The sequence below is a fragment of the Suricata suricatta genome, chromosome 10 (assembly GCF_006229205.1).
Source record: "Suricata suricatta isolate VVHF042 chromosome 10, meerkat_22Aug2017_6uvM2_HiC, whole genome shotgun sequence".
NCBI classification, from domain to species: Eukaryota; Metazoa; Chordata; class Mammalia; order Carnivora; family Herpestidae; genus Suricata; species Suricata suricatta.
The window spans coordinates 16,503,561-16,519,510 of record NC_043709.1 but is presented as its reverse complement, the minus strand read 5'-3'; the positions used below and the strand labels follow the sequence as shown (position 1 = coordinate 16,519,510).

The following is a 15,950-nucleotide window of genomic DNA, read 5'->3' as shown; positions in this document are numbered from 1 at the left end:
ACATTATTATTTTGGTGTCTCCTTCCAATCTCTTAAAAATGCACAGCTACACATCACACATATATTTATCACCTTTCTGCCCCACCCCCACCCACTAGTCCTCCAGCCCAAAGGCACTGTGAGTCCTGTGGTAGCCTCTTTGCATTTCTGTCCCCAACTCATGTCCCAGCGACCCTTAGGGAAGGGGAAAATTGCGGACTTCACCTGATGCTTCTTGATGTTCAAGAGGTCCACAGTGAGGGGGCTCCCACGGAGGGCTAGCCTCTCCAGTGACGCTTCCCCTGGAGCAGATATACCCTCCCCCCCAAGAAGCCTGGAAGTCCTTTAATGAGTGATTCAACGGTTGCTTTAGTCATACTTAATTGGGAGGAGAGAAAGAAGCTGATTAGCAGCATGCCTGACTTCCTATACTTGGGCCGCAGGGCGCCTGCGGTCTGCACTGGGGCCATGAGCTGCCCAGATCCCACAGCGGATTCCACTAGTGGGGTCGAAGTAGCAGTGTTAGTTTTCGGCGCTCGGAGGACTGTACTGTGTAACAGTGAGAAATATTGGCTAGGTCTTCCCGGCTGTGCCATGTGAACCTCACTCATACCCGAATTCTTCCCGCCTCCCCCTTCTCCCCTTGGTTTCCCCCAGCTCCTCCTTTCCCCTTGAGTACACTGCCACTCATCCCATAGAAATAACAAGCTCACGAAGTCCTGCCCCTTTTGCAAATTTCACAGCTTGGGCGCTACCTTCAGATTGCTGTTCTCCTTGCAGTTTCTGTTGGCTCCATCAGGGGCAGCAGTGAGCACAGGGCTCAGTGAGGGCGGACCCCGGCTTGTGGGGCTTGAGATGGAGACCCTCACCGTGTGACTGCAGTGGAGGTCTGACTGGTTTTCCTAAAATACGATCTGAAATTATTGACCTGACCTTTGTGAGGATTCGTTTCCTTCCTGAGGTATTGACTTCTCCCTGCACGGGATTGTATTTATTTCCTTGCATTAAGTTAGCAGGAGCATTGATAAAGCCAAGTGGCTTTTTTGTTTCTTCCTAGTCCCTGGGTGAGCAGGATGATGGAAGGCAATCCACGATAAGTAAGATCCACCTGTATATATCCTGATGTTTTCCCACTTAGGTTGTGAGAATTTCCCCCATGTCATTAAATGTTTTTGGAAAATACGATTGTACATGATGATAAATACTTTACATATATTTTGCAAATTGTGTGCCATAATTTTTTTAAACCTTCCCTCTACTGTTGGACATTTAGCTTATTTGCAGCTTTTACTCTTACTCAAGAACTGCTATGAGTTTTCTCATATGGAAATCCTTGGCCCTTTCACAGATCGTTTGCCATGAACTACAAGTGCCTCATCTCATCCTTCGGATACTCCTCAACGTAAGGGTAGGAATGCCTTCACGTACGGCACTTAATACAAGCTTGTTAACTTCACTCATGGTTTAGATCAGCTTTCACTGGGGCCTAGAACACCTGTCTCTTTAATATTAAGCTACATGAAATCACAAGATTGTGCCAAACCCAATTAGCATCCATTGGGACCTCTTCCTTCTATAAACAGGCATCTCGAATTTTGTTATATTCAACTTCTGACATGCTATTAGCAGAAACCATGCACTAGGGAATCAGAAGCCAAGTGATAGTTTTTTAAAAACACTTTGCAATGAAAGTATCATGAACACTTATTCATAGCTACAGCGACAAAGTCCCCTACTCAAATGATGTCTTTTCAAGAGGAATCACCTAACAAATCCCAGGCAGTAATAGGTATAAGGACCCTTCCTGGTGATGAGGTACACACCACTCTGTGCAAGCATAGCGTCAAGGACCATTTTGACGATTGGGGGTACAAACTGCACACACATGCACACGCACGCAGGCACACACACGTGCGTGTGCACACACTCCCACTATGTATATGATGACGGTAATACCCTAACAGCTACTATGAGAATCAACTGTTGATTCACCAAGAGAAGTAGAACCAAGACAGAGGAGACTTACCTACGAAAGCTACCTGACTTCTGCCTTTGGGAGGAACAAACTTCTGGAAATCACCATTAAAGGCTTCAGTTTTACCATCACAATGAAACAGGTTCAATCCACGTGGGACTTTAGGTCCAGAGTTGTTCGTGGAACACAAGTTAATTTGACCAAAATGTAGACTTAATCATTTTACCGGCATACCTTTATTGCACTTTGCATTCTTGTGCTCCGCAGATACCGCGTTTTGTTTTTGTTCTTGTTCTTGTGTTTTGCTTTGTTTTACAAATTGAAGATTTGCAGACTTGTATCGAGCGAGTCTACCTGGCACCATTTTCCCAACATCATTCACTCCCTTCCTGCCTCTGTGTCACATTTTGGTAATTCCTGCAGTATTTCAAACTTTTAAATTCCTACTATTCAATTGCTACCATCGCATGATGTTATCTGGGCAGATGAGCGGTTGCTTCTTATGGGTGATCGAAGAAAGTGGTTGCTTGAGCTGGAAGCTATTCCCGGGGAAGAAGCTGTGGAGCCTGCTGACAAGCAACAAAGGGTTTTAGCTGAGGAAGCGATGGCGATGTTTGAGAGGACAGACTCCAGTTTTGAAAGAAGTTCTACTGGGAGTAAAATGCTATCAAACAGCATCTGATGTGACAGAGAAATCATTTGTGAATGGATGAATCCATCGATGTGACAAACTTTGCCGTTGTCTTATTTTAACAAACTTCCACAGGCGCCCCAACCCTCTGCGCCAGCACCCCCCATCAGTCAGCAGCCATCAACGTCGAGGCGAGACCCGCCCCCAGCAGAGGACAACAACTTGCTGAAAGCTCAGATGTTGGTTAGCAGTTTTTGGCAATAAAGTATTTTAAAGTTTATTTATTTATTTTGAGAGAGAGAGAAAGTACGAGCAGGGGAGGGGCAGGGAGAGAGAGAGAGAGATAGAGAGAGAGAATCCAAAGCAAGCTCCACACTATCAGCAAGGAGCCCAATGCGGGGCTCAAACTCATGAACCTCGAGATCATGACCTGAGCTGAAACCAAGAGTCAGAGGCTTACCCAACTGAGCTGCCCAGGCGCTCCAATAAAGAATTTCTTAATTAAAATGATTTTTTAAAGACATAACACTATTGCAGACTTAATAGACTACAGTATAGTGTAAACATAACTTCTATATCTACTGGGAAACAAAAAAACTCATTTGACTCGCTTTATTGCAGACTTTGCTTTTTTGTGGTAGTCTGGAACGGAGCCTGCAGTGTGGCCAACGCGGGGTGTGCCTGTACAGTGTTCAGCCCCCCGGTACCATTTCACACTGTTTCCAGCACCTGTCCTGTTACTACCGCATCTATCTCCCTGACCCCTCTCCTCCGTGAACACTGGCTTCCAGGGACTTTCTCAAAGGTTGTTACTGTCCTTCGCTGTCGGTAACCACAAACACTAGGCTTGCTTCAAGTGTGCAGGAAAACGTGAATGACGTTTTCTCATGTTAAATTTCCCATTTGGAATCTTATAGCACAAACGTAGAATAGCACATCTTCAACCATGTTTTCTCTTGAACTTTCAGGCTGTAGATGTAGATCACGTTTCAGATGTGATTTCTTTCAGTGTTGAGTGCACCCTGACAAAGATTCAAACTCTAGTCAGGCTCCTGAAACTTCTAGGTCTGTCTATGCACTTCCTTGTAAAATCCAGTTTTAGCAAGAGCCCTGCTAAGTCAGTTTAGCCAGAACCCCCCACCTTTGATATCTGATCAGACCTCAGTATCTGATAGGGACCCTCATCCTCCACCTGCTCCCCCTCCCCCGGGATGTCTGATAACGTCAGCCTGCCTGCAGCAAGACTCCTGTTAGATCCATTGAGGCAGAATCCCCCTCCTCCCTGATGCTTCCTCTCAATAATTTTTCATCCACTGACCCCCACCCCACTCCTTGGTTACAAATTCCCACTTGGCCCATGCTGAATTCAGAATTGGGCAACATCTCTGCCCCACTGTGACATCCCATTGAAGTGGTCCCTATACCCATCACAATGGCCCTGAATAAGGTCTGCCTTACCATCGTTAACAAGTGTCATTGAATATTTCTTTAACAGCGCCTGACTTCCACACGCTGTCACCAGTGGCGGGGGGGGGGGGGCAAGGAAAGGGCCAGGAGATTGAGAAGAATGGTCCTGTCCACACAACGAATGTTCCTTGTCCAGTACAATTTAAGACTGTCCGGGAAGAGCAAGGCATCATCTCATCAACTGTAGGCAAGACAGGATGTCAATCAGAAGGGTCAATTGTGTGGTAGTGGTCTTGAAAGCCATCCGACGAGAAGGAGCAGTCACCCCCAGTGGACTGCCTGACCTGCAAGAGGTTGGGGAGACTATCCTGGGTACAAGTGGTGAGGCCACACAGGTAAAGGGTGCCTGCCACCACCCTGTCACACTGCAATGCTGCAGACCAGAGGCAATGCCATAGTCTAAATGCTAACAAAAGAGATCTAAAGCTCAAGTCCAGGGGTTAGCTGTGAGCCAACTGCCAGTGGCCCAGAGCTCTGGACTTGTCCTGTGTCGGATGTGAGAGTCACTCTAAATCAATGTCAGCATCATTCCAGCGACTTATCGTCATTCTGGCCAGTGAGAGTGACTGGTCTACCATGTTGCCTTTTTGGAACCAGGGCCAGCCCTCAAGCCCTGGGAGTACCCCACTGGCAGACTCTCTGACTACCTGGGGGGCATCCAATCAACTCTTTACAAATGGCTTTCCTTGAACAGAAGAAGCAGGAAGTGAGCCCGCTGTCAGCGCTGGGTGGTCCCAGGCATTGGGCAGTGACTTACAAAACTGCGAGGTGCGTCTGGCAACTGGAGCCCAAACAAAACTAGTTTCAGGTTGGGGTGTCTTGCCCAGGTCTCACTGATGATCCAAGCTAGTCCCAGGTATCTGAGAGAGACTTAGAAATAAGTTTGAGGGAAGCCTGGGTGGCTCCGTCCGTTAAGCATCTGACCTCAGCTCAGGTCATGATCTCATGGTTTGGGGTGTTGAGCCCCACGTTGGGCTTTGTGCTGAAAGCTCAGAGCCTGGAGCCTCCTTCAGATTCTGTTTTCCTTTCTCTCTGCCCCTCCCCCCCTCACACTCTGTCTCTCTCAAAAATAAACATTAAAAAAAGTAAGGAAAAAAAATTTGAGGAATTCACTCTAAAACAGGGTAGTCACCTTTTTTGTGTATAAAGCATCAGAGAGTAAATACTTTAGGCTTTGCAGGCTATGTGGTCTCTTTCATAAAGGGAAAGCAGCCGAACCCAGTATGTAAACAAATGGGTGTGGCTGCATTCTAATAAAACTTTATTTATAAAAACAGGCAGTGACTAGGATGTGGCCTGCTGGCCAGTTTCCCAACTACTGCATGTGACAGAGGGCCCTGGACAAGGGCTTCACTTGCCTGGATCTCATGGTGATAATAGTGAACTACAGGATCAAATGATAAGTGTGCAATTTTGGCAGAGATGGGCCAGATTCCCCACTACAGAGATGTTATCATTTTATCATGGTAAATGTATCCCTACAGCAATTTTGTCTGTTTCTCTACGGCCTTGCCAAGGGAACATTTTGTTAGATTTTGAATTTTTGTCAATTTGATAGGTGAGAAATGCTCTCTCAGTGGGAGTTTAATTAGCATTTCTTTTAGTTGGAGTGATATTGAGCATCTATTGGGGTTGTTTTTTTTTAATGAAGTATCTGTCTTTGGCTATTTTACTACTGGGTATTTGGTCTCTTTCTTCCTGGTTTATAGGTTTCTTTATATATTAAAGAGATGAGCCCTAACGTTAATCGTTAGATATACTGGTTTCTTTGTGTCAGTCAGGTTAAGTGGTTGATAGTGTTGTTCAAATGTCTGAGACACCTGGCAGTCGTTGAGTGGCATTGCCCAGCAGGCAGGCAAAGCCACAGGTCTGAACTCAGGTGAGAGCCGTGGGCAGGGGCAGTACACTGGAGAATGATCCATACAGATGGCATCTGAAACAATGAGACGGGTGCGGTCACCTCGAAAGGGTAGACAGAAGAGGTCATCAAAACTGAGCTGTAGGGCATCCAAAATGTAGAGATTAAGGAGGACCAACCAGCAAGACAGAGAAGGGGCTTTCAGTGGTGTACGAAAGAAAGGTGGAGTTTTTTCTGGAAGCTAAGTGAAGAAAGCATTTCAAGGAGGAAGAAGACTGTCAAATACACGTAGGGTGAATAAGGTATGAATTCTTGCAGACAACTGCTAGCTGGGTTTGGCAGCACGGAGACTGTTGGTGACCTTGACAGGTCTTTCAGTGTTGGAGACAAAAGCCTGATCTCCAAAGAGTGAAGCAATACAGTAGAGGCTGCTGGGCAGTGGGAGTTAACTCGTCTGAAGTTATGAATGTAAAGAGCTGTCCGAGCAGTAGTGTGTTTTTCATGAGCCACGATGAACAGTTCAAGTGCAGGCAAAGCGGAAGCAGAGAGCAATACTGAACCAGAGGTGCCCCGGGTGTATGGAGGAGGCAGTTGAGGATGTGTGGACTGAGGGACCCAGGAATCCCAGCTGAAAAATGAGAAGAGTACTCTATAGTGAAAAAGGTGTAAAGCAACGGTTTGGAGGTTTAGGTATGGTCAGAACCTAATTTACTGTACTCACAAACACAACAAATATACATACATCACCCTAGTCTTTTCCGGGTGAGTTCCACACAGACTTGATATTCATCTAGATATTCAAGAAGTACAACAAGGCTCGGTAATAGCTCTGAAATTTTATTCTTATTTGAGTTTACAACAATTCAAAGATGGCAGATGCCCATTATAAATGGGTATACTAGACCATACATACTTTATAAGGCGAAGAAGTCCAATGACTGAAAGGCTTTTAAAAACGTACTGCTTTTGGCTACGTCACTGATAGTCTATGATGCGAAACTCTTGCTGACTCCAAGAGGATACATTACCACAAGTTTCCATTTTACCAGTTATTTTTTAAAGAAAAAAAAAAGGTTAGTGAGCAAGAATAAAAATATGTTTTTAAAAAAGATGATTTCTGTATAAATAAAGCATGTGATAAATTAGTGAAAGGAAGAACTTTAGAGAGCAGGAATTTTTATATTTTATAAAAATAAATACTGTCAATTTACATAATATAAAACTTAAAATAAATTATTTTGAGGGTAAATAAATCATCTTATTGGTTGCATACTTATGTAAAGGCTTACAGAAAACCAGCAAAAAAATTTTTAAAGGAATCTACATCCCTCTTATAAATTAATTGAATAGGTAACTGGTTTTTCCATGTCTTTATTTTTTTTCCCCCTATGACATGCCTTTTTAGACATTTTGTTGCTATAATCAAGACTGGATAGCAAAAGAGAAAGGAAACAGAACTCCTATCAATAGCGCTAGTTACTTATTAGCATATACAGAAAATGGTTAAATCTGGGAAGGGGGTGGCAACTAACTGTTCAATGAAATAAGGTATTGTTCTTTTTTCTGAAGTCTTCACTCATCAGTGTTTGCCTTGGTCTTAGGAGCATGGATAAGTTAGAGGTGATAATACTTATCATTACAATCTATTAAATGGAAGGTTCCCCCCTGTCTGCAACCTGAAAGGTATAGCAGCACTCTATCCTATTTTAGGAAATCCGGATGCTCCAGGCTATTTCCAGTCAGTCAGTTAATTAGTTAGGTACTCTTGAGGGGTCACAGAAAGAGTACTGACTCAGGAGACCAGAGACCCAGATTTTAGTCCTGATTAGGGCACTCTGTTCCCAGGCAACTTTAGAAGTGTAACTTCTCTGCACTTCAGTTTCTTCTGCTGCAAAATGCAGATAAGAATATCCCCCTGACCTATGTTATAGGTGCTGTTGTGAGTACTCTCTAATACAGTGTATTGGAATGTACTTCAGAATATGTAACACACTAAAGATGATGGTAAATACTGCTTTAAAAACATGGTTTGCTGGGCACTTTTTCATGTTACAAGTCAAAATAGAAATCTATCAGGAAATATAAATGCTTATGAATCATACAGTCCAAATGTAAATAAGTAATTTACAAAAGCTTTACAATAAAATCAAGGAAATTATTTATGGATTTTTTTTAAATAAAAAAATATTTGCAGCTAAATATTCATTGACTTAATCATTCTTTCTTTTAAAAGAATGTTCGCTATTTGACATTATAACTCTCCAAAGGAGAAATTCTATAATTAGTTCAGTTCTCTGCCTTGGAAGTTTCATTATAAGGCAGAAGAGTGGAATAATTAAAGTTTTAAAATAAGCAAAAATATAGAACTCTACACCACAGTCCCCTTATTTTAAAGAGTTTAATAGGAATACTTACCCCAAGGTTTATAAACAATGCACTATTTATATAATGCTAACACTAACTTGCAATTTAAACCACAATGATCGAAATTAATGTACATTTCCCCCTTAGCCATTAAATTATTAGATATCTGATGAGCTTGAGAAATTTCACTGATTTTTTAAATGAACTATATGTGATATAAAACTGCTTACCTAATGAATAACTAAAGAGTTGGTCAAGTTTTAGAATATAGATCAGGTTTTAGAAAAATATATAGGAAACATAGCAATGTGCATGATAGATTTCCCATGTAGAAATAAGTTTGTGCAAAGAGATGATATATACAGCCATGAGCAATAACTGAAGTAACCCACCAACTTCTCTCTTAAAATGGCAAGCCTAAAACTTCCAACAGACTTCTTTGGAAGAGAACATGAATCACTGTTCATGCTAAGTCTTATAATACCAAGGCTACATTAAATTGTAGGGGTTATTTTTATAAGAAAAAACTATTCATTATAATATAGGTAATAAATAGTAAATTCTGGGCAGTAGCAAAATTTTTAGACCAAATGACAAAAGCATGTGTTTAAGAACTACATAACGCTAATATTCCAATACTACTAAGATCTTTGCTGTCGACAATCCAAGATTCAGCCCATCAGACATCTCTCTCTCGGTCTCTCCCCCGCCCCACCTCACACGATTTCTCACACCATCTCGTCCCTGAAAATGCAGCTTATTTTCTCTTCTGGGTTTTTTTTTTTTTTTACACTATTGAGTTTTCTTAAAAAGATTAAAATTTTTTCAACAAATTGATGATCAAAAATGACCCATTGCTTTCTTTAAAGATCCATCAAGGTCATTCCGTGTTTAACCAGTAGCCTGTTAAGACTTTACAGAGCTGAAGTTAAATTAGCACGGGCACAGGGAAAAGTGAGTTTATCTTCAGCTCAGCAGAACATATTTAGCCAGGTTGGGAGCCAGTAATTGATCATTTATTCTCAGCTAGCAGCGAGGTGGGCATAGTTAAAACTATTAAAGTCTTGGTTGGGTCTCTTTCATTTTATAGTAGGATTTGCTACTTGTCTATGAGACAAGAGAGGCTAAAGCAGAGCTCTTTTCCTTGAACCTGGCATTATAAATTAAACAATAACAATGTATATTTCTGCTACATCAGTGGTTTTTAAATTATTCATTGTAAACATCCTATACTCTTTCCTATATAATTTCAGAGGTTGAGCCTGTGTCTACATAATTGTCAAATTATCACTTATTCTATGAAAAGCAGCACAAATACTGTTCCTTCTGGTTTTAACACAAATTCCTTAAAAAAAAATGTTAAGGCCATTTAATTGAATCAGGGCCAACTGAAGATTACCCTGGTAGAAGTCAAACTACTGATTTAAGATTTCTGAAAAAGAGTCCTAAGTGGTTGTCTTGTGTTTTCCTCTGTGGAACTTGAGGAACAGTTGGTAGGATTTATTAGTCTCCAACGTCTCCATCTCGATCGCCAATAAGCCAAAGGAAATGAAAACTCAAAGCTAACAGAGCTGTCCCAAGTAGATCACCCAACGCCGTCAGGTAGGGGATGGAGAAACTATCCGGGTCCTTTCCTTTCCTCCAGAAGCGATGGACCATCCAGTCAGCAATCCACAGCAAGGTAAACACCTAGAAAACACCAGAGATTGCTTCTATTGCCTGGTAAACATAACGCCCACTTGGTCATAATCCTACGCCACTGCTTTCTGAAAGGAATAGTATGCATCTAAGTCAAGAACCATCCTTGAAAAGATGAAGTATCTGACAGGAACATCTTCATTTCACTAGAAAAAATATTGCGTGTATCTGTAATTAATAACATTTTTCTTCAACTTTTCACATATGCCTTCTCATTTTCTTCAAGCTTCCTTCAAATCCCAATAACCCTTATATTTAATAGTATTATATGGTTGCCAAATCACTGTTATGTTTCAACTTTTTTCTACATGATAAACCTGAGAAGGAAGACATACAAAAGAGGAAATAAAAATTAAAAGAAGGAATGACATTTCTCCTATTGCAGTGAAATAAAGACGGGGAACTGACCGCTCATTTACTAACTATAAGGCCCTGGGTGGCTTCTCAAGGGAAATTTCAGTCAATGGTAAGAACAGTAACTAGAAGGGAGGTACAATGAGGAATGACTTGTCTACATGGATGTATTATGGATCTAGACATAGAGTCAGAATATTTTAATGGGTTACTGAAATGCGAAGTGATAGATGTATGCACTTTCTAGGATATCAGAAATATGAAGACCTTTGTAATGCTTTGAGTTTTGGGACCAGATGTTTTTTTCCTTGAATATTTAGAGTAGGGGGACTGTCTAATTTTCAAAATCCTTTAGTATTAAAGGGTTTGGGACTAGAAGTCAGTGTTCCCAGGTTGTGGACAACTCAGCACGCATAGTTTAGTGGGTATGAGCATTTCTCTGTTACCTACTAGCTGAATGAAGGCAAATCACTTAACCTTTCTGACTCTTTCTCACAAGTGAATATTAGAGATAATTAATGGCACCTACCTTCATGAGAACGCTATGAGGATTAAATAGACTGAATAGTTCGGTCTTCGGCACACAATAAGCTTCCATCAGATGTCTGCTACTAGTAGATTTCCACGGTGTCATTGCTAGGGCCATTTGTGGCCACCTCGTCCTATTTCTACGTGCAAGAGGAAGTGCATCCTGGCCCAGAGGCTACACCAATCTGTTACCTTTTGCTGTTCTGACATGTGGACATGGAGGCTCACCTTGCGTGAGTTGCCCTGGGTTCTAAACTTCCGTGTGCTGTGGTTTAGCCCTGACACCCTCAGAGACTGGCTCATCTACACAGAGAGACAGACGTGTTCCCATTCCAAAGGAGTGAACTTTAATAAATCTCTTAGGACATCTGTCAGAGAGGGAGGCTGTGTTTTAGCCCGTTTTGTTTTGTATGAAATTAATTGATCTTTAGTGTTTCCCTGGCAAAGGCTGTTTTGGAATCACAGAAAATTCCATCAGGATAATCTGTTTTGTGTGTGGAGGAAGTATGAAATATTAGAAATAATTCTGGGCTTGGAAATGATAAGATATGGATTTGATTTCCATTTATCAGCTATATGACTCTGGGGAAACTCACCACACTGAGTTTAAATTTTCTCATTAAAAAATTTTTTAAAAATGTTACTCATTTTTTGAAAGAGAGAGACAGAGAGCAAGCAAGGAAGGGGCAAAGAGAGAGGGAGAGGAAGACACAGAATCTGAAGCAGGCTCCAGGCTCCGAGCTGTCAGCACAGAGCTTGATGTGGGGCTTGAACTCATGATCCACGAGATCATAACCTGAGCCGAAGTTAGACACTTAACCAACTGAACCACACAGGCGCCCTAAATTTTCTCATTTGAAGAAAATCCAAAAGGGCCTAATATCTGCCATCCTGACTTTGAAGTAAGTAATAGGAGCCTTGGTCTGGGTGCATGAAGAGAAAGGTACGAAAGCACGATCTCAGGTTACATCAATAAAAGCATAATGTACAGAGTGAGAAAGAGTCATCCACTGGACCCAGGTCACATCTTGGCAGTGCATTCCGTTTCAGGTGCCTCATTTTCACAGGGACTCGGTCACCCTGAGTTTGCCAGGCTCAGTGTCTAGCAAAGGGACTAGCTCACGATGTAGATACTTGGTATCTGACTGAATGCCAGGGAATCAGTGTGAGACAATCTCATACAGCAGTCTGCCCTGGGCAGGGAGGGTGGCAGATATAAACTTAAGGTTATGATGTCAGGAGATGCTAGTTTATAACACACAGCTTCAGAGGGTAGTTTTAGGCTAAAGGAAAAAAAGATACCAAAAGACAGAACTTTTTTCAAGAAACAACTGGGGTTGTCTATAAATAGAACAAGTTAGGTAGTAAACTGTATTACTGGACTATATGGAAGTTCAATAAATGAATGTGCTGATGAATGAGTAACGTGTACAAGAGGAAATAATAGTTTTAAAGAGCATAAGGTAGCTGATTTCCATGAGACTGGCAAAAATATAAATAAATAAATATATTTTATATGCATTACAATATTACATGTTTATGTAGGATATATTTAATATATGGTTATATACATAAATTTATATAGTATATAGCATCATACATATAGGATATATATGCAAGTTTCTAATTCCTTGTTGAACATCTGCATTGAACGGATTAGATTTGTCTAGAACAGGAGTGAGCACACTATAGCCCATGGACCAAATTCAACCTGCCGCCTGTTTTTAGAAATAAAATTTTATCAGAACACAACTCTACCCATTTATTTACTTACTGTCTATTTGGTCTATTATTTAATCCTCACAAAATTCTCATGAAATAGGCACTGTTATTATCCCTGATGTTCGTTGGGAGCAATGGGATGGGAGAAGTTAAATAACCTGCTTTGACGTTCCGATGACAGGACTCTAGTTGTGACAGAGACCATGTGGTCCCCAGAACCCCAGATACTTACTTTCTGGCCTGTTACAGAAAAAGGTGTGCTGACCTCTACTCAGGAAACAAATGCTTTTTCATACAGAAAGAAATAAAATAGCATCCTTACCTTGTATACCAAAATAAATTCTAGCTAACACTCAAGTACAAAAAGCAATACCTGGGTAAGAGAATGTATTATTATGACTTTGATGTAGGGAACGATCTCATCAGGAAAATGCATAAAATACTACAGTTTGCAAACAATCTTAAAGATTTCTAAAAATTAAGTAATTAATTAAAGATTTCTGTGGTTCAATAAACGCCATAAATAAAGTTAAAAATCATGCCCAAGGTCTGGGAAGAAAAATCTCTGCATTGTTTATAACTGACAAAGAATTAGTATTCAGAATATTTGAAAAGAATATACAGAGAACTCCTACAGCTCATAAGAAAAAGAAACAACCCAATAGAATAGAAAAGGAAATCTAAAGCGTTAATAAACATATGAAAAGATGCTCAACCTCACTAATAATACAGGAATGCAAATTAAACCAGATTACACTCCATTTCATACCCAGCTGACTGGCAAAAATCAATTTTTAAGCAACAGTAATACTGAATATTGTTTTGTGAAATAGCTGTTATGGGGACGTGCACTGTTCAAAGAGGTCCACCTGAACTGATTTAATTCTCAAAATACCTCTCTTATATGCTATGGATATTACTATCCCTTTTTGACACAAGAGGACACTAAGGCCCATGTGAAGGGTAGAAAGCCTGCCCAAGGTCACACAGCTCAAGGGTGAAGACGGGCTCACACCCGAAGGTCCAAGTTCTTATCCATCAGTGCAGCACATTGTTTTGGTAAAAAAAACAACTCTGCACTGCCAACAGGAGTATAAACTGGCACAACTCCTTTGGAGACCAACTGGGCAATATTGTTAAATCTGAAGATGTGCATTTCCTCAATTCAGTAATTCCACATAGAAATATGACTTTTCCCCCGTTTCTTCTGCAGCATGGGTAAAAGGATAGACTTGTTCACGGCTAAAGGAGACTGCCCTGGGGGCTTTCCTGACCCCAGTCCCGTGTACCCCAAGGACTGAGAAGACCAATATCTGGTGTGTTTGCAGGAGCTCCGCCGGGAAACTCCTGACATGCACGCTCGTTGCACCGCTGTTATAAAAGTCCAAAGTTGGAAAGAACCTAAAAGGTATCCAGGCAGACGAATGACTAAACTACCTCAGGTCACACAACTGAACTCTGCAGAGAAGCTAAAATGAATGAAAAAGAGCTACATGAATCAATAGGAGCATGTCTCAAAAGCATAACAAGGGTTGAATGAAAAAGGCAGTAGGAGACTACATAAAGTAGGGTTCCAAGGAGGCTTCTAAGTATGAAAAACAACACAATATGTTATTTATAGATTCATTCTGTAGCAGCAATCTAGAAACATGCTTGGCAGTGACACATAGCAATTTAGATAACTGCTTGGGCGGGAGTCAAATGAGACCAGGAAGTGATCCACAGGAGGCACCAGCCACATACATGATGTATTTTTATTGATTATTTTGAAGTAGTTGTTTAAATAATTTGTTAAGAGTTGATAAAGCTGGGTGGTAAATACAAGATCATCTTATTTCTTATTTCCTAGAATTCCTGTACATTTGTATTTTTTTAATAGTTTATTGTCAAATTGGTTTCCATATAACACTCAGTGCTCTTCCCCACAAGGGCCCTCCTCCATCACCACCACCTCTTTTCCCCCTCTGCCTCCCCCTTCAACCCTCAGTTCCTTTTCAGTATTCAATAGTCTCTCATGATTTGTGTCCCTCTCTCTCCCCAACTCTCTTTCCCCCTTCCCCTCCCTATAGTCCTCCGTGAGGTTTCTCCTGTTCTCCTGTTAGACCTATGAGTGCAAACATATGGTATCTGTCCTTCTCTGCCTTATTTCGCTTAGCATGACACCCTCAAGGTCCATCCACTTTGCTACAAATGGCCATATATATACAATGGAGTACTATATGGCAATGAGGAAGAATGAAATATGGCCATATGTACATTTGTATTTTATAATTAAAAAAAAAAAAAGTGAGTCACTGGGGCAGTGGTAAGTCACCGCCCGGGGCTGCCCAGGCTACATCTTAGAATGCCGACCGGGGGGGAGACCTGAGAAAGGAAGTCAAGTGTGCTCTGAAGAGTCCACAGAAGGTTTGGACTTGTTAGTACCAAATGGTTCTAAGGCTACCACCAAAGGGGCGTTTAAGTGTCTGGGTGTGGAGTGAGAAACTGGCTGATTCTGTCAACATTCTTGCACCTGTCCTCTCCAGCTGGGAGGAAAAGGGGGTGTTTTTTGGAAGAACTGAATGGGAAAGTCTCAGGATGCACAAACACTAGGAACTATCAAGTCCTGGCTGAGAATGAGGATTAATTAGTAGTTAACAATGGGATTCCTTTAGACCCTGGTTTTGTTCCAAGAACAGTGGCAGAGAGAACACCAGATGTTCCATTTGCAGGGCTCCCAGGTAAGCTGCCCACCCCGCCATCCTCCGTTGGTAGAGCGCCCAGTTGGCAGCCTTATCCACTGCCATGCCGCCTACACTTGCCACGCCGCAGCCTCCTCCCTGTAAAACAGAGGAAATGATCCCTATCTCATCGAGATGATGATGTGAAGATGAAATAGTGCAGAATGCTTAGAATAGTGCCCGATACACAGAAAGAGCACAAGACATATTGGCTGTGATTAAAAACAGTAACAGGTCATATATGAAGGACCAAGAACCTGACTTTCCCAATGGCAATACTGGGTGACAAGGAAGCAAACGCCTTCAAAATCCTGCGAGAAAGGCATTTCCAAACTATCATCCTGTACCTGGTCAATTTATCTACTAAGTGTTGAGGGTAAACTGACGCATTTTAAGACATGTATACGCTCAGGAAGTTTTCTCCCATGTTCTCTTTCTTTGGAACTTTCTTGAAAATCTGTTGATGCAAAATGAGGGGAGAACTGAGAAAGAGAAGGAACAAAGATCAGGAAATAAAAGAGCCAACTGAAAAGAGCAGTGAGGGAAGAAAGCTCTGGAATGAGAACCACACAGTGGTCTGGGGAGCCAGGGTCCAGACACAGGAGGATGGAGTGCTCTGGAAATGAGGTCTCCATGATCAAGGCAAATGGCAAA

At 41.6% G+C, this 15,950-nt stretch overlaps 1 protein-coding gene across 1 annotated transcript in view; it reads right to left on the bottom strand.

Annotated features, from left to right (window-relative positions):
- Positions 1–6,727: 6,727 nt before the first annotated feature.
- The window catches only part of SLC41A2 (solute carrier family 41 member 2), a 100,256-nt gene continuing 91,033 nt past the window's right edge, over positions 6,728–15,950 (bottom strand). The window contains exon 11 of the mRNA XM_029954407.1: positions 6,728–9,963. Coding sequence (XP_029810267.1) covers positions 9,778–9,963 — 186 coding nt within the window. The 3' untranslated portion in view covers positions 6,728–9,777. The remainder of the gene's footprint in view (positions 9,964–15,950) is intronic.